The 19,175-nt window shown below is 34.1% G+C and overlaps 1 protein-coding gene across 2 annotated transcripts in view; it reads right to left on the bottom strand.

Annotated features, from left to right (window-relative positions):
• PCNX2 (pecanex 2) overlaps positions 1-19,175 on the bottom strand; it is a 380,127-nt gene that overhangs the window by 2,014 nt on the left and 358,938 nt on the right. For both annotated transcript variants that reach the window (XM_051993594.1, XM_051993595.1), the window contains exon 33: positions 1,538-1,986. In XM_051993594.1, the coding sequence (XP_051849554.1) occupies positions 1,538-1,986 (449 nt within the window). The remainder of the gene's footprint in view (positions 1-1,537; positions 1,987-19,175) is intronic.

The raw sequence follows: 19,175 nt of genomic DNA, 5'->3' as shown, positions 1-19,175 counted from the left end.
TGCAAGGATAATTTTTCAACACTGACCCTTTCAAAACTTTATTCCAATTTTTACTCCCTTTTTCCCCACCTTTGAACCAATGATTACTCATATTTATATATTGCTTTATTATTTTCCAAAGTAATTACACTTTTTGATTTTATTCACCCAATAGTAATTACATGGTCATGATTTTATGTAGAGGGCAGAACTTTAGAGAAGTATACTTGAAACAAGGTGTTGACTCAGAGGAATTGATGAGACAATGATTATCTAGTTTACATATACTTAGTACTTAACATGGTGATGTAATAGTTCTCTAGTTCACACATACTCAGTTTGCTGTAATGATGCAATTGTATTAGGGTATATAAGAACTGGGGACAGGAAGTCAGAAGTTAGACTGGCAGACTGCTGGAGGAGACTGGGGTCAGACTATGACAGACACAGACTGTGTAAGACACAATAAAGACTTTGGACTTGATTCCTGACTATTCTCTCAGTGATTATTCTGCTGAGACCCAAGGTTAGTTCCAAGGATCTCCAGAAAGCTAGCCTGGACATTAGTTTTAGAACTGAAAGGGACCTTATAGGTTAAGTCCAATGTTCTTCCTTGCCCTATTTTACATAGCTAGAAAGTGTTGAGTGTCTGAGGTGGGATTTGAACTCAGATCCTCCTGACTTCAGTGCCAGTGCTCTATCCACTGTGCCATCTAGCTGCCCCTGTAACATGTAGTTTTAAAGAATTGCAAAAATCCTTGAGAATTGCCTTGACCAGAGTCACCTAGCTGCAAATGGGACTTGAACAGAGATCTTTCTGACCTTGTGGTCAGTTCTCTAGCCTCTAGCCCATACTGCCTTTCAAATGATAAAATGCAGCATGGGAAACTTCCAGCTTCTAAAGTTCCATTTGCTAATGCCATCAACACTTGTCCATAGCACAAACACCATTAAAAGAGAATAGCTGGAGTTTTTTGGAAACTAATGCATCTTATATATTAATGTAACAGCATCTAATTGGGGTTCTGGACTATCAGAAATTCCCAACATTTTACTATTAAAAAATAATCCATCTCAAATAATTCATCTCGTCACCTTGAAAACAATGACTAATAATGGACAACGTACGGATGAGAGCTTTGTGCTCTTTTTTCCTTCCTCTATTTTGGACCAAGATGATCTGAAGAGACTGGGCCAAATAGACTGATAGAAAATGCTGCCTCCTTGTATGGATGTGTGAGGAACACATTGTTTTCTCCCATCCAAAGATTTTGTGCTAATGACGGCATTTCCTACTTAACTCGGTTGTATCTGGCAATCTCCAGTGATACCGAGGTATTATTTATTGTACACGTAGTCTAGATCCTGTTTGCTTCACAGAACTGCCAAACCATTTCATGTCTAATTACTTTGTCGTTTATCACTCTGGGAACCCTATAGTGAAGAAGATGGGATCCTGGAAGTAGATTGATGGGAATCATTAAGCATCGAATGTTAAAACAATGTAGACAAGTAGCCAAATAACTAGATTACTCCTGCTAACACGCCACCGGCTTACCCTTGTAGTTTGGCTCATGGCTCTAGCAGAGGGGCCCATTGCAATGTTGACACTGCTTGAAGACAGGGTATCACTGGTGTTTCCTCCATCTGCAGCTGAGAGCCCAGAAATGACCAGCGCACTAGAGAAACTCCTCTTGCCAAATAAGAAACTGAGGGTAGAGCTGGTGGATGAGCCAAGGCTGGATCTGATCAGCGCCTCAGCTCTCTCTCGGACATTGAGATGGCCGGTAGTCGAGATGGGACGAGGCTGAGAGTGCAGCGATGTGGTGGAATTGTGCAGGGAGAGCTGACTGCTGGAAAGCCTTTGGGCTATTTCGTGGACAGATGTGGAAGTCTGAAACAAAGATGGATGGCTTTCCAAAACTGGCCCAGACAAACTTGAAATGGGTGGTCTTTGGATGAAGGTAGCATGTGCCTGAGCAGACTGACTTCGGCCTTTTCTTCTGCCTTTACAAGAGAACGAAAAATATTTCATTAGTGAATATTACCAACTACCTCTCTCCAAAAATCATCTCTACAAGGTGATACAGTGTTGGATTTGAAGTGAGGAAGATCTGAGTTTGGATTCTGCCTTTAACACTTTGTATTTTCGACAATTTATTTCTTTGGATTCAATTTGCTCATTTGTAAAATAGAGCAGGGAAGAACATTGGACTTAACCTATAAGGTCCCTTTCAGTTCTAGATAATGTCCAGGCTAGCTTTCTGGAGGTCCTTGGGACTAGCCTTGGAACTATCACCAAGAGAATAATCAGGAATCAAGTCCAAAGTCTTTATTGTCTCTTACACAGTCTGCGTCTGTCATAGTCTGACCCAGTCTCCTCCAGCAGTCTGCCAGTCTGACTTCTGACTTCCTGTGCCCAGTTCTTATATACCCTATTACAATTACATCATTACAGCAAACTGAATATGTGTGAACTAGAGAACTATTACATCACCATGCTAAGTACTAAGTATATGTAAACTAGAGAACCATTGTCTCATCAATTCCTCTGAGTCAACACCTTGTTTGAAGTATACTTCTCTAAAGTTCTGCCCTCTACATAAAATCATGATCATGTAATTACTATTGAGTGAATAAAATCAAAAAGTGTGATTACTTTGGAAAATAATAAAGCAATATATAAATATGAGTAATTAATTGGTTCAAAGATTTCAAGCTACTCCATCAGGAAAGGTGCTTGGAGGTGGTAAGGACTTTAGATATCATTAAATCCAACTACATTATTTTTAGATGACTGGAGCAAGGACTGGAGAACTCAAATAGGAAGTTAATAGAAGAATTGTATCAAATTCAGATCTACTGACTCCCAGTATTTTTTTCTTTTTTTTTTTTTCTTAGCTACTTGTTACATCATTTGAAATTACTAATTCAAAACAAGTAAAGCACCTGAAAAATAACCTGCTGAAGTCAAATAACAAGTTTCTTATCTATAGAGATTAGATTGTTGATTCTTGGGGCTTTGGTGAAAAAGAAGGAAGGAAGGAGAGAATGAAGAAAGAAAAGATGAAACGAAGCAAAGAAAGATGGAAGGAAAGAAGAAAAAAAAAATCACTTTAAACCTGCCTAAAGTAGAGGAGGGATCTGAAATTTTTTTTTAATGTTATGTATTCTTTTGTAATCTGGTGAATCCAATGGACCCCTTTTCAGAATATTTTTAAATAAAATAAAATACATAGGTCTATATTATGATATAATTCTATTCAAATATGATAATCAAAATATATTTTTAAAAAGTTCCCAGGCCTTAGATCAAGAACCTTTGTGCCTAAAGGAATTAAATAAATTCATATAAATGGTATCAATTTTGGTTTTAGGCTTGCCCCTCAAAGATTGTAAACTTTGTCTATCCAGTGACTAGCATAGTATTTGCCAGTGGTAGGTATTTAATTTAATAAACATTAAATTCCTACTATGTGCCAAGCACTGTTCTAATCACTAGGGATGCAATAAAAATAAAGACAGCTTATTTTAGGAACTTTAAACTAAAAAGAGAGACAACACATAATAGGCAGCAGGAGAGAAGGGGTGATCACACCCCTGCAGATACCTTGTTCTGTGGAGTTAAAACCAGATAAGGCAGAAGATCCAAGGTAAAGAGTTGAGTCTAGAAATGCATTGGGAGAAGTTTAGTACTCTGTCCCCTAGCCTTCCAATCAGAAGTGTTAGGAGATTGAAGGATAAGAAGTGTTATTGAATCGAATCATTCTGCAAGTTGGTTTGCTTTAATTGAATATAGTGCCTATTACGCCAAAGGAATTCCTTCTTACTGGAAAATGAATGGATGATCATCAATTGGAGAATGATTGAGTAAATTGTGATATATGAACGTTATGAAATATTATTGTTCTGTAAGGAATGACCAGCAGGATGAATACAGAGACGCTTGGAGAGACTTACATGAACTGATGCTAAGTGAAATGAGCAGAACCAGGAGATCATTATATACCTCAACAATGATACTGTTTGAGAATGCATTCTGATGGAAGTGGATCTCTTCGATAAAGAGAGCTAATTCGGTCTCAAATGATCAAGGATGGACAGAAGCAGCTACACCCAAAGAAAGAACATTGGAAATGAATATAAACTGCTTGCATTTTTGTTTTTCTTCCAGGGTTATTTATACCTTCTGAATCCAATTCTCCCTGTGCAACAAGAAAACTGTTCGATTCTGCACACATATATTGTATCTAGGATATACTGTAACCTATTTAACATGTAAAGGACTGCTTGCCATCTGGGGGAGGGGGGGAAGGAGGGAGGGGAAAAATCGGAACAGAAGTGAATGCAAGGGATAATGTTGTAAAAAATTACCCTGGCATGGGTTCTGTCAATAAAAAGTTATTTAAAAATAAATAAATTTAAAAAAAAAAGAATTCTTTCTTGAATCTAGGTGATGCAGTAGAGAGAGTACTAGCTTAAGAATCAAGAAGATTTGAGTTAAAAGCAGACCTCATACACTAGATGTATGAACTTGGGCATTTAGCCTCTTTTTGCCTCAGTTTCCTCACTGGTAAAATGGGGATGATAATAGCTACTTCACAGATTTATTGTGAGAATCAAATACTTACTGTTGTAGGCACAATGTAAGTATAGCTATTATTACTTTTATCATTATTATAATAATAATAAAATAATAGCTTATCTATAACATAGTAAGGTTTACAAAGCGCTTTACAAATATATATCATTTAATCTTCACAACAATCCTGGGAATTAGGTGCTATTATTATCCTCATTTTATAGTTGGGGAAACTGAGGCAGAGATTATTCAAGGTCTTTGTCCAACTTCTGTTCAAAGACCTCCAGTGGGGAGAATTCACCATCTTTTAAGGCAAATCATTACACTTCTGGGCAGTTCTAATTAATAGAGATCTTTTCCTGACATCATACCTAAATTTGTTTTTTTGTAGTCCCAGCTTATTTTTCCTGCACCATACTGTCCTTTTTGTATGTGAATTTTTTTTTTTTTTTTGCTTTAAAGAACACAGACACATACAAAATATATTTGTGTGAGAAAAGCAACATGAGAGTTTCAAGAATCAGGGAGAAATAGATAAATATAGTGAAAAAACCTGTTTTAAAGTAACTTAGAGGCACAAGTACTGGCTGAAGGTAAGGATAGCTGCATGACATTGCTGTGATTGTTGTTTTCATGTCACAGTTTTCAGAATTTTGAAGGCTGCAGCTAAGAAATTTACACATCACAGAACTGTTTGGGGACTCTGAGACAAGTGCATATTGTTATTCCAGATTTAACTATGGGTTTTGAGTTTATCAGACTGGGTTGAGTTACTGAGACTGAGCTTGTCACTCCTCATTAGGATGATTTGATTTGAGGCATTAAAATTGAACAGTGAAAAAAAAGATAAGGAGAAGATACAGCAGTTCTCCTGAAGGGAAATGCTGATGATGGAGCTAGTCTCCTCCAGCTTGAGAGAAGCATGGTGGGGGAGAAATAGAAGATAAAAACAGCTGCTTTGGATTCACTAAAGCCAAGCAAACAGGCTCTGATGATTCTGGGTATCACTGAAAGAAAGCAGAATTCTTTTTTCTACGCAAAAAGCTGGTTGTATTTGTTACTTTTCATGCAATCTACAGCCTGAGATAGGTAAAAAACTCCCAGAAACTTACTTGTGTTGTCCTTTACTCCCTTCTGTGGCTTAAAAGGGATAAAAGAGATAGGCTTTGCCTCTAATTTGCTGTGAGTTTTACTGACTGGAGGACAGATGTTATTTTACTGAGAGCTGATTGGAGAAAATAGAATTTTGTGCTATTTGACAACCTGGCTGGAGAAAGGCTGCATTACCCTATAGCTATTGATCACTTGGAGAGGAGAAGCCTATCATGGCTCATTTGCATTTCTTTTTACTGCCTTTTATGGCTTGAGATGGGGAAAACTCTATAACCTATCATGAATAGATTTAATTAGCTTGGCAGATTCCAGACTTCAAAGGAAATGCTGTGTCATTAGAAGAATGTAGTGCTATTACTTTATGAAACAAATTCAAAATCATACCCTTGTGCTCTTTTCTTCCTTTGGATCAGAAACACTACAGTCTCTGGGTTCTCAATCTCCTTTTCTGTGTCTTCATTCTTTTCCTAATTTCTTAATAGGAGGGTTCCTTAGTGGTCCATTCTCAGCTCTCTTCCTTTACTAATTCTCCCATTGTAATTTCATTTATTTCAGTGTCATCAACTGCCTCTCTAATCTCTCAGTGGCAGTCAATTGTAAAATCCTATCAACTCCACTTTTACAACATCTCTTGCAATTGCACTTTTTCTCCCTTCCCTTGTCTCCCCTCCCCCTCCCACCACAACTTTATATTAGGTCTTTTATCAGCGCTGCCTGGATATTAAAAAACATCCCAACAAACCTTCCCACCTTTTATTTATTAGTTATATTATTTCCAGAATAATATTTCTTATTTAAAGAAAATTTAAAAAATTCTTCAGTGGATTCATGTTGCCTACTGAATTAAGTTCTGATTCCTTTGGCATATATTTTCATCATCTGGTTGTTTTGGTTATGTCCAACTCTTCCTGGCCCCATTTGTCATTTTCTTGGCAAAGATACTGGAGTAGTTTGCCATTCCTTCTCTGAATAAGAAAATTTTACAAAAAAGAAAACTAGGACAAAACGGGACCCTGTGTCCAGGGTCACATGCCTAGTAACTGTCTGAGGCCAAATTTAAATGCAGATCTTCCTGACTTCAGGCTCAGCACTCTTTCTATTCACTACCTAACTTCCTAACATAATCTGGAAGCATCCTCCTTTTCTGGCTTTATCTCAATTTTATGTCTCTTTTGGCTTTGCTGTGGTCCAAATGGATTACTCTCTTTCTCCCAAAACAAATATGGTGCTTTCAGACCTCTATACCTTAAAAAAGCTTTGTTTATGTCTTTGTTTCCACATTACTATAATTTTGGTACATTACTATCTCTAATACCTGAGAATTGAACTCTCCCTTTTTTGAAGACTGCTTTGCAGCCTTTGTTAATATTAAAGATCTTGTTCTTAATACTCTTGTTTTTTGTGACCTTGTTCTGTTGTGGTCATTTTCCTATCTGTTAGCTCACCCCTTCACAATCACCTTTACTAGATAATTTTGAATGTTCTACAAGGCTGTTCTGTCTTTTCTTTCTCCTTTATACTTTTGTTGGGAGATATTATCAGCTTTCGTGGATTCAGTTTTCATCTCTTTTAAACTCCAGACTAGTATCTTTTAAGTGTTTATTGAATATCTCAACCTGAAAGTTCTATAAACATCTTAAATTCAACAGACCCCAAAATGGAATTCATCTTTTCATTCCAGGTATTCAATTCTTCCAAACTTTCCTAATAGGAATGAATAGGAATTAGGAATAGTTCCTAATAGAACCATCTTCCCATTATCCAAGTTTGCAACTTAGATACATCCTTAACTCTTCCTTCTTTCATCCATATCCAATCTATTGCCAAGACCTTTTGATTGAACATTTATAACATCTCTTATACACATAGCCCCTTCTTTCCTTTGACACTGATACTACCCTAGTTCAGGATTTCCTTACTTCATATCTGGACTATTGCTATAGTCTTCTGACTAGTCTCCATTCCTATTAAATAGGAATTAAAATTAAATTTGGGGGGATGTGTGGGTGAGGTAATTGGGGTTAAGTGACTTGCCCAGGATCATATAATTTGGAAGCGTTAAGTGTCTAGGTCTGGATTTGAACTCAGGTCAGGGCTCTATCCACTGTACCATCTAGCTACCCCACTTGATCTTCCTAAAAATTGAGTTTGATCAGGTTATTTATCTATTCAATAAATTCCAGTGCTTTTACATCACCTCCAGGATCAAAGATAAAATCTTCTATATGATGTTAAAAGTCTTTCATAACCTAGATCTTTCCCACCTTTCTAATCATTTTACATTTTATCCAACATTCTCTTTTAAATTTTTATTTATTTTATTTTTAATTTTTGGAATAGAAGAAGCATTTTTACAACAAAGTATAATTTAAAACAGATTATTGCTTGTAAAACTGCAAAACTATTATATATGTTTCTATTCTATTTCCAAAGAGATTAAGGAAAAAGGAAAAGAATCTCTATATTCTAAAATATTTATTCTTTGTGGTGGCAAAGAACTGCAAATTGTGGGGATGCCTATCAATTGGAGAATGGCTGAACAAGTTGTGGTACCTGATTGTGATGGTATACAATTGGGATGCTATAAGTTATGATGAACTTGATCTTAGAAATACATGAAAAGACTTGCATAAAATAATGAAGATTGAAATGAGCAAAACCAAGGGAACATTTATATACAGGAATAGCAATAATGTTTTAAGAACTTTGAGCGACTAAGTCATTTTACTATTATAAATACCCAAATTAACTACAAAAGATATATAAAGGAAGATGTTATCTGCATCCTGAGAAAGAACTGATAAATAGAAATCTGTAAAAAATGATTATACACACACATTTTTATACATATTTGTATCATGGTTATCATTTCTAGAAGAGAAGAAAAAAGAAAAAAAAGAAATTTATACAATAACTTTATTATATTTAGAAGGAATAACAAGTTTTACCCAATATATTCTTTAATCTAGTAACAAATGTTCTCTGGTGTTCCTTGAACACAACACTTCTCTCCTAGTTCCATGCATTTTACTAGCTATTCTTCATGCCTGGAATTATCTTCTTATTTCCACTTCTTGGATTCCCTAGCTTCTTTCAAGTATCATAAAATTCCCCTCTTCTTTAAGGAGCCTTTCCTAATTCCCTTTTTTTAGTGTCTTCTCTTAATTGATTATCTCCAATGTATTATATATATATATATATATATATATATATATATATATACACACACACACACACATATATACATATATATAAACATACATAAATATATGTATATATATACATATATATACATATGTATATACATATATAAATATATGTAATATATATATATATAGTTTGTACATAATTGCTTGCATATTGCTTTCTGCATTAGACTTCTTGATCATTGAAAGTAGGGATTATTTTTATACCCCCAACACTTAGCATAGTGCCTGGCACATATTAGTCACTTAATTGACACTTGTTGACTTGATTTAAAGGACAAAAAAACTAAGTCCTTACTATTTTCCTGGGTGAAAGGCAAAAGTACAAAGCTGTTTTAATTTTCAGTTCTCTTATCTTGATCAATGTGTCTCTTTTTCATGCTTTTTCCTAAGCCCAGAATGTTCTTCCTAGCTATCTTTAAAAACTTAATTCAAAAGCTAGTTCTTCTATAAAGTCTTCCTTTATCATTTTTCTCATCTTTTCTCACTCTATAGTATTTCATTTTGCAACTCTCTGATGTGTTTTTTCTTGTAATAAGATATATTCTAGTTATTTTTGTTTTATAAATTCCATGAAAGTAGGAAGGACAAAGTCTTATCTAAACTGAATTATTCTAGCCACAATGCTTTTTTATATCACATGTCCTAAATGCTTATCTGTTATTTGAATAATGAAATGAATGAATGCATTTGTCTAATACATTATGGAGCTTTATATTAATATCAATCTTCCTTATTACTATGCATTTATATTATCTTACTCTCTGATATCTCATGATAAAGTTACAAACCCTCCAAAACCTTAGTTGATTCTTTTTGTGGATATCAGTAATTTTCTCCAATCATAAAGAAACACTTACATTTAAGGCCTTATGTTTGTGCCCTATGTTATATCTAATCAAACTTAGACAAAAAAATCTAAAAAAGAGGTGCTTACAAAAAGACTAACAGAAATTTGAAGTAGTCATCAATTATAGCTTCAGGGAAGGGATAGACCAGATAAACTTTCTGACCTGATTTTGCCTGATTTTTCTGTGTGTGTGTGTGTGTGTGTGTTTGTGTATGTTTGAAATTGTACAACTCATAGGACTATTTATAAAAGAGAAGTATTAGCTTTTACTTTACTAACAACACAAAGTAGCAAATCTACTTCCAAAATAAATAAGGAATCTTTACAGCTGGGCAAAGGTCCATCTCCTGAACCAAAACATACACACATCATTTACACTGGTAATTCTTCACAAATACCCAGATTCTTATTCCTGGACTTATTTGCTAAATATCATTGAGAAAAAAGACATATTCTAGTAATTCTGAGATGCTTGAAGTATTTCTCTTTAGGGAAGCTGAGCAGTGAAGTGTTCATTGAGGAGTAACTCCTTAGGGGACAAAACCTAATTATTCTGCTGAGAAATTCCAAAGAGCCAATTTTCTTCCAAACAGCTTATTGGTTGAAGTGGTTTCCAACGAAATGACCCTTCTCCATCACATGAAGCAGAGAGTGGCAGCTGAGAAATAGAAACAGCTTAGTTGAAGTGAAGGCAATGATGGCCCTTCCCAGAGGACAGTCAGTGACTGAGGTTTCCCTTTTATCATATAACCCAGCTTTTATTTCTGCTTTTATATATAAGGAAGAGGGCACACTTGACTTTAAAGTGCGATAGGTAGATTTTGCCAGGGCCTCCATTAGCTTTCTTGGAATCAGTGTGGTCAGACCCTTCTATGATGATTTCATCATAGCCCTATCCAGTTCAGTGATTCAAGAAAAAGGGAGAGTTGTGGCCTAGGTTAACTGTCCAAAGTGATGTTTAATATTATCTCTTTAAAGGTGGTAGGGTTGGAAGAAAGTGACCTTGATAAATTAGGATTAAGAATCAAGATAGTGATTTGTTAGTTTATTCAGAATTTAGCATGGCCAAACATCTGTTTGTGATCTAAATTATAAAGTTGACTGCTGTCCAAAAATATTTCATATTCATCCCTTAGTTAGTAGTTACAGTGTTGGATAGTGGACCACCCATATTTGGCTTGAAATAATTCACTGAAAGACAAAAGGATAAAAATTTCTCTACATTAAGGACTCCAAGAAGGCTAGATATACCCCATACACATTGTGTGCTTTAGGTTTTGTGTATTTTCTTAGATTTTAATTAATTTAATTATTTTGCAGATGGATTGACACAGCCAACTAAGTTAAACATTAAATTAAAAAAATCTATTTTTTGTTTCTCAAGATCATTATTTCAAATTAACCTTTCTTTTCAATTACTTTGCTGTTAGATTAAATGTTCCTAGGGAGTTCATTTTGGCATCTGGGTTTCTTAGAACTAGAAACTACAGCAATCATTTGTACATAATTCATATTTATACCAACTTCCATTCAATACTATACATTATCGATTTATGGGGCAAACATTCTTACCAGTAAATAAACAAGCAGTTCTACTCTCTTGTTCCCTATCACAGATGGCTATATCAAGTTCAAATTATTCATATTATGATACTGAAGTTCAGTGATATCAAGTTCACATAGAAATGGAACTATGAGACCGTATAATGTTCTTGAAGGCTACATATTGACTTAGAAAGCCATATGCTAAAAATGGCAGAGTGAAGCCAGGAAGCTGTTTGAGCTCTCCCAGTTTCCCTCAAAAACTACATGAAACCAAGCCTTTGAACAGAGCCTGATGGAATGAAACCACCCTCCAGCTCAAGACAGACTGAAAAAAAAAAAACTTCAAGAAAGGTCAGTCTCACTGGGGTGAAAGGGGTGTTCAGCCCATTCAGAGTATGGGAAAGCCTGAGAGGCTCATAATCATAGCAGATCAACACCTAAGAGCTTTGATCCTGGCTCAGTAGTGGAGTAGACCAGTAGGACAGCCCCCAGTATCATTTCAGAAGGCAAATTCTGGGAAACAGACTATTTCCTAGAAACAGCTAGTAAAGGTGTGAGCAAAACACCAAACACAAGGGGCCCTTGTGCCCAAAGCCAAGGCTCAGAGCTGCACAGGAAGCTTGGGACAGCACTTCTTGTATCCCAGTAGCAGAACTCAACCATAAAAGTAAAAAAAAAAAAAAAAAGAGGAGATACAAAAAAAAGAAAGAAAATAAGCAAGAAACAGAAAAGAACCTTGACCATAGAAAGCTGCTATGGTAACAAGGGAGACAAAAACATTAATTTAGATACAGACAAAATGTCCACAGAGGAAATCTCAGAGTGATATGAATTGGTCTCAAGACCAAAGAGGCTTCTTGGAAGTGCTCATAAAAGACTTTAAAAGGCAAATAAGAGATGTAAAAGAAAAATGAGAAAAGAAATGAGATATACAAGAGACCATCAACATCTGGGAAAAGAAAAGCAATTCCTTAATAAATGAAATTAGCCAAATAAAAAAAAAAAACTACTGAAGAAATCAATTCCTTAAAAATACAATAGGTCAAATGCAAAAAAAATTTCCAAATTCCAAATTTAATTCCAAAATAACCAATTAATCAAATTAAGCTAACTGAAAAAACTAACTGAAAAAGCTAATTGAAGAAAATCACACATAAAAAACTAGAATAGGGTAAATGGAAGCTGACAACTCTATGAGACATCAAGAATTAGTCAAATTAAAAAGAATAAAAGGTAAAAAAAAAATTTAAATCAACTCATTGGAAAAACAGCCAATCCAGAAAGTAGATCTAGGAGAGACAGTTTAAAAATTATTGATCTCCATGAATGCCATGATGAGAAAAAAAAAATAGAAAGAAAGAGCCTGGAAAGCATCCTTCAATAGATGATCAGGAAAATTGCCCTGATATTCTGGAAATAGAGAGGAAAATAGTCATTGAAAGAATCTACTGGTCCTCTTCAAAAAGAAATCTTAAGGAAAACCTCAAGGAACATTGTTGCAAAACTTCAGAACTATAATCTCAAGGAAAAAATACTATAAACTTAGAGAGAAAAGCAATTCAAATATCAAAGTGCAACATTCAGAATTACCCACAGGATCTGGCAGCATCTACAATAAAGGATATTATACAATAGGATACAATAAAGGCTGTAATGCAGTATTCCAAAAGGCAAAGGGCCTGGGGTTATTACCAAGAATTAACTACCCAGCAAGATTAAGCATCATCTTTCAGGGAAGGTGATGGATCTTCAATGAAGCAAGATAATTTCAATCATTTCTATCGAAAAAATCAGAACTAAATAGAAAATTTAATCTTTAAACACAAGATTCAAGAGAAGCATAGAAAAGTAAACAGGGGGTAATATTTAGTATTTAAAGGTTAAACTGTTTACATCCCTAGATGGAAAAATGCTATTTATAATTCCTGAGAACTTTATCTGTTAGTGGGGCAGTTAGAGGCAGGCATTACATGAATAGAGGGTGTGGTTGTAAATGGACTCTGGTGTAATTATATCAAATAAAAAGTCATTAAGAGGTAGAAAAAGAACTGTATACTGGGAGAAAAGGAAAGGGGAGGTGTAATGGGACAAATTCAATCACTTGAAGAACACAAAAGACCTATTACAATAAAGGGAAAGAAGGGAGGGGGATAAATATTGTCTGAAGCTTGATCTCATCAATTTTGACTTAAAAAGAGGATAACAATCATTCAGTTGGGTATAGAAATTTATCTTATCCTATAAAGAAGTAGGAAGAGAAAGAGGAAAGAAAAAAGAGGAGCTGGATAAAAGGGAGGGTAGAAAGAGTAGGACAAATGGGTAAGAGAAGCGGGGAGGAATGATAGAAGATGAGAAAAGTAAAAACAAAACACTACCAAGGATGGATAGAGTGGAAAGAGAGGGGGAGAAAATAGGATGGTGGGAAATAGTTCTGATAATCATAACTGTGAATGTGAATGGGATAAACTCTCCCGTAAAATGGAAGTGAATAGCAGAGTGTATTTAAAAAACAGAATCTTGTAATGTGTTATTTACAAGAAACACATTTGAAACAGAGAGATACATACAGAATAAAGGTAGAAGGGCTGAAGAAGAATTTATTATGCTCAGCTAAAGCAAAAAAAAAAAAAAGTAGGGGGTAGCAATTCTTATTTCAGATAAAGCAAAAGTAAAAATAGATCTAATTAAAAGATAAGGAAGGAAGAAAGAGATAAGAATAACAAGATGTATAAAGGGTACTTTAACAATGAAGTAGTAATGATATTAAATGTTTATGAAAGTGGCAAACCATCCAAATTTCTAGAGAACATATTAAGCCAGTTACTGGAAGAAATAGCAATACTATGTTAGTGGGGGACTAACCCTTTCCCTCGGAAAACAGACAAATCTAACCATAAAATAAACAAAAAAGAAACTAAGGAAGGTAATAGAATTCTAGATAAAGAACAAATTAAAATCCCCCAAATTAGAAATACCAAATTAGAAATTTTGAAACTCAAAGAAGAGATTACCAAATTAGAAATACTGAAATTCTGAAACTCAAAGGAGAGCTTAATAAAATTGAAACTAAGAAAACTATTAAAATAATTAATAAAAGTAAGAGTTGGTTTTATGGAAAAAAATCAACAAATAAATAAACCTTTGGTTAATTTGAATAGAAAAAAGGGGAAAAAAAAACATTACCAGCACCAAAAATGAAAACTGAACTTACCATTAATGAAAAAGAAATTGAATCAATAATTAGGAGCTATTTTGTCCAACTGTTTGGTAGCAAGTCTGACAATCTAATCAAAATGAATATTTATAAAAATATAAATTGCCCAAATTAACAAAAGAGGAAATAAATTATTTAAATAGTACCATTTTTTTTTTGATGGATGTCTCTCTCTCTCTCTCTCTCTCTCTTTTTATTATAGCTTTTTATTTAGAAGTTATATGCATGGGTAATTTTATAGCATTGACAATTGCCAAACCTTTTGTTCCAATTTTTCCCCTCCTTCCCCCCACCCCTCCCCCAGATGGCAGGTTGATCAATACAAGTTAAATATGTTAAAGTATAAATTAAATACAAAATAAGTATACATGTCCAAACAATTATTTTGCTATAAAAAAAGATTCAGACTCTGGAAGAGTGTACAATTAGCATGTGAAGGAAATCAAAAATGTAAGTGGACAAAAATAGAGGGATTGGAAATTCTATGTAATGATTCTTAGTCATCTCCCAGAGTTCTTTTGCTGGGTATAGCTGCTTCACTTCATTCCTGCTCCATTAGAACTAATTTAGTTCATCTCATTGCTGAAGATGGCCAGGTCCAACAGAATTGATCATCATATAGCATTGTTCTTGAAGTATATAATGATCTCCTGGTCCTGCTCTAAATAGTACCATTTTAGAAAAAGAAATTAAACAAGCTGTCAATGAACTCCATAAGAAAAAATCTCCAGGGCCAGATGGATTTACAAATGAATTCTACCAAACATTTAAAGAACAATTAATTTCAATACTACATAAACAATTTGGAAAGACAGGTAAAGAAGGAGTCCTGCCAAATTCCTTCTAGTACACAAATATGGTATTGATACCTAAACCAGGAAGAGCCAAGACAGAGAAATTGCAGACCAATCTCCCTAATGAATATTGATGCAAAAATTTTAAATAAAATATTAGCAAAAATATTACAGCAATTTATCAACAGGATAACATGCTATGACCAAGTGGGATTTATACCAGGAATAAGGGGTTGGCTCAATATCAGGAAGAATATTATCATAATTAACCATATCAATAACAAAACCAACAGAAATTACACAATAATCTCAATAGATGCAGAAAAATCTTTTGACAAAATATAGCACCCATTTCTACTAAAAACATTGCATGGCAATAAAGGGAGTTTTCCTTAAAATAATAAGCAATATCTATCTAAAACCAACAGCAAGCATTATTTGAAATGGAGAGAAGCTGGACACATTCCCAGTAAGAGTAGGGGTGAAACAAGGATGCCCATTATCACCACTATTACTCAACATTGTACTAGAAATTTTAGCAATAAGAAAGGAAAAAGAAATCAAAGGTATTAGAATAGGCAATAAGAAGATGAAACTATCACTCTTTGCAGATGATATGATGATATACTTAGAGAATCCAAGAAAATCATCCAAGAACCTACTTGAAACAATTAACAGCTTTAGCAAAGTGGCAGGATATAAAATAAACCCACACAAATCACCAGAATTTTTATATATTACTGACAAAGCTCAGAAGCAAGAAGAGATAGAAAGAGAAATTCCATTTAAAATAATTGTAGACAAAATAAAATCTTTGGATGTCTACTTGACAAGACAAACCCAAGAACTATATGAACACAATTATAGATAAAATCTGATCTAAACAATAGGAAAAATATCAATTGCTTATGGGAAGTTGAGCTAATATAACAAAAATGACAATTCTACCTAAATTGGTCAATTTGTTCAGTGTCATACTAATCAAAGTGCCAAAAATTATTTCATAGAACTAGAAAAAATAACAAAATTCATCTGAAGGAACAAAAGGTCAAAAATATCAAAGGAATTAATGAAAAACAAAAACAAAAACAAAAAAAAAACAAAGAATAGTGGCCTAATAGTACCAGATCTAAAACTCTATTATAAAGCAGCAGCATCAAAACTATTTACTACTGGCTAAGAAATAGAGTGGTGGATGAGTGGAATAGTTTAGATACACATGACACAATAATCAATGACTATAGTAATTTAGTATTTGGTAAACCTCCAAACTCTAGCTTCTGGGATAAGAACTTACTATTTCACAAAAATTGCTGAGAAAACTGGAAAATAATATGTCAGAAACTTGGCATAGATCTACATTTCACACCCCATACTAAAATAAGGTCAAAATGGGTGCATGATTTGGATAAGCAAATTAGGAGCGTAAGGATATTTTACCTCTCAGATCTTTGAAGAAGGGAGGAATTTATGACCAAAGAAGAACCAGAGAATATTATGAAATGCAAAATGGACAACTTTGATTATTTAAATTAAAATGTTTTTGCACAAACAAAATCAACACAAAGAAGATTCAAAGGGAAGTACTAAGCTGGGGAAATTTTTTTCAGTTAATGTTTTTGATAAAGGTTTCATTTTTAAAATATATAAAAAACTGTGTTAAATTTTTAAAAATACAAGTCACTTCTCAATTGATAAATAGTCAAAGGATATGAACAGATAATTTCCAGATGATGAAATTAAATCCATTTATGGTCACTATTTAGAGAAATGCAAATTAAGACAACTTTGAGGTATCTCTCAGATTGGCTAAGATGACAGGAGAAGATAATGATAAACATTGGAGGGGATATGGGGAAACTGGGACACTAATGCATTGCTGGTGGTGTTGTGAAATGATCTAAACATTCTGGAAAGCAATTTGGAACTATGCCCAAAGGGCTATCAAACTGTGCATATTCTTTGACCCAGCCGTGCCATTACTGGATCTGTATCCCAAAGAGATCATAAAAAAGGAAAAAGGACCCACATGTGCAAAAATGTTTGTAGCAGCTCATTTTGTAGTAGGAAAGAAGTGGGAAAGGCATCAATAGGAGAATGGCTCTATAAATTGTAGTATATGAAGGTAATGGAATATTATTGTTTTATAAAAAATGATGAACAAGTTGATTTTAGAAAGGTTCAGAAAGATTTATGTGTAGTGATGCTGAGTGAAACAAGAAAGAAACAGAAATACATTGTACACACTAATAGCAAGGATGTGAGATGATCAACTATGAAATACTTGGTCCTTCTGAGTGGTTCAGTGATCTAAGGCAATCAATTAACTTTGAATAGAAACCATCATCTGCATTCAGAAAAGAACTAGCAATTGGGATAAAGTGACTTGCCCAAGGTCACACAGCTGGGAAGTATTAAGTGTCTGAGAGCAGATTTGAACTCAGGTCCTCCTGACTTCAAGGCTGATGCTCTATCCATTGTGCTATTTAGTTGCTCCTCTTCTGTGATTTTTCACTTTTGTTCTGATTTTTCTCTCCCAACATGATTCATAAAGCAATGTGTATTAAAAAATAAAATTAAAAAAAAACAGTTGCTACTTTTATTTATGTTCTATTGTATTTTAATTAATTTTGTCAAACTTTTCCCAATTACATTTCATTAATTTGATACAGGTGCACTTGAGAGTGTTGTAGATCCCATGTTTGGCACCTCTGTGATAGTTCAACTGTTATGAACAAGTCAGATTAAGTTTAATTTCCAAGTTTTTTCATTTCAGAGATGGATTTGCAATTTCTTCAGTGTACATATTTATTAAGCATATATATGTTGTCTTTCCCAGTTGAAATATAAGCATCTTGATGTCAGGGGCTGTTTTACTTTTGATTTTATGTACCCGATGCCCTCCCCAACACAATCATTTAATGCCTGGCACACAGCAGGTGGTTAATAAATGCTTTTTAGCTGATTGACTGATTATTGTGGGTACTCCCTTTAATATTTCAGTTCATATCCTATCTATCTATCCTATCTCACCCTATATTGCTTGCTCTCAACTATGACCAAAACTTGACTCTAAGATGGTGACTTTCAACAAGTGGATTGTAAGTCATACTTTATTATGAAAAATAAAACCTTTAAAGTCTTCATCTATAAATGAGAGAGGGATGCATTTGAGAGAATGGATTCTCTGTTGACATAGGGAATAAGCACAAATAAGTCAAACAAAAGACAAAAGTAATTTTTGATATTGTCTCACTAATATAGAAATCTACCACTTCTCAGAATCAAAGAACTTGTTTGGTGAATAGTGCCTAAATCCTTAAAACCCTATCAGTCTACTCAAACACACATTCTCTTTATTCAACTCTGTCCATTTACATACCATCACTGACCAGGTACACAGCTTGTGTCCACTGTCTAAGTATTAGTAACTTAAATATTTGGAATAAAATTGTTGGAACAAAAGTGCAGCATTTTCACATCTAGAAAATGCCAAGATCAGAGCTTTATTAAAAACAAACAAACAAACAAAAAAACCCATGAGGTTTATTTTTGTTGTTTTTTTCCATACAAGAGACAAAGTATAACGTTTTCACACCTAGAAAATACCAAGATCAGAGCTTTATTAAAAACAAATAAACAACAAAAAAAATTGTTGTTTTTTTCCATACAAGAGACAAATATTAACTGAAAGACTTTCCCACAGCTAAAAACCATCTCTCAGGTTTGGTTTTTGAATTTCTTCCATTTGGCTGGGACTAATTATTTAAGCATGAGTTCAAATGAGATTTTTAAACTTCTGACTCACTGTAGCCATAGTTTTAGCCAATACCTTTATTCACATCTCCTGGCAACCTCTTCTCTCATTCTGAAATGTCAGAGATGACTAGAG

The sequence above is a fragment of the Antechinus flavipes genome, chromosome 4 (assembly GCF_016432865.1).
Source record: "Antechinus flavipes isolate AdamAnt ecotype Samford, QLD, Australia chromosome 4, AdamAnt_v2, whole genome shotgun sequence".
Taxonomy (NCBI): Eukaryota; Metazoa; Chordata; class Mammalia; order Dasyuromorphia; family Dasyuridae; genus Antechinus; species Antechinus flavipes.
Note: the sequence above shows the minus strand (reverse complement) of the source record. Positions and strands in the feature narration are given on the sequence as shown.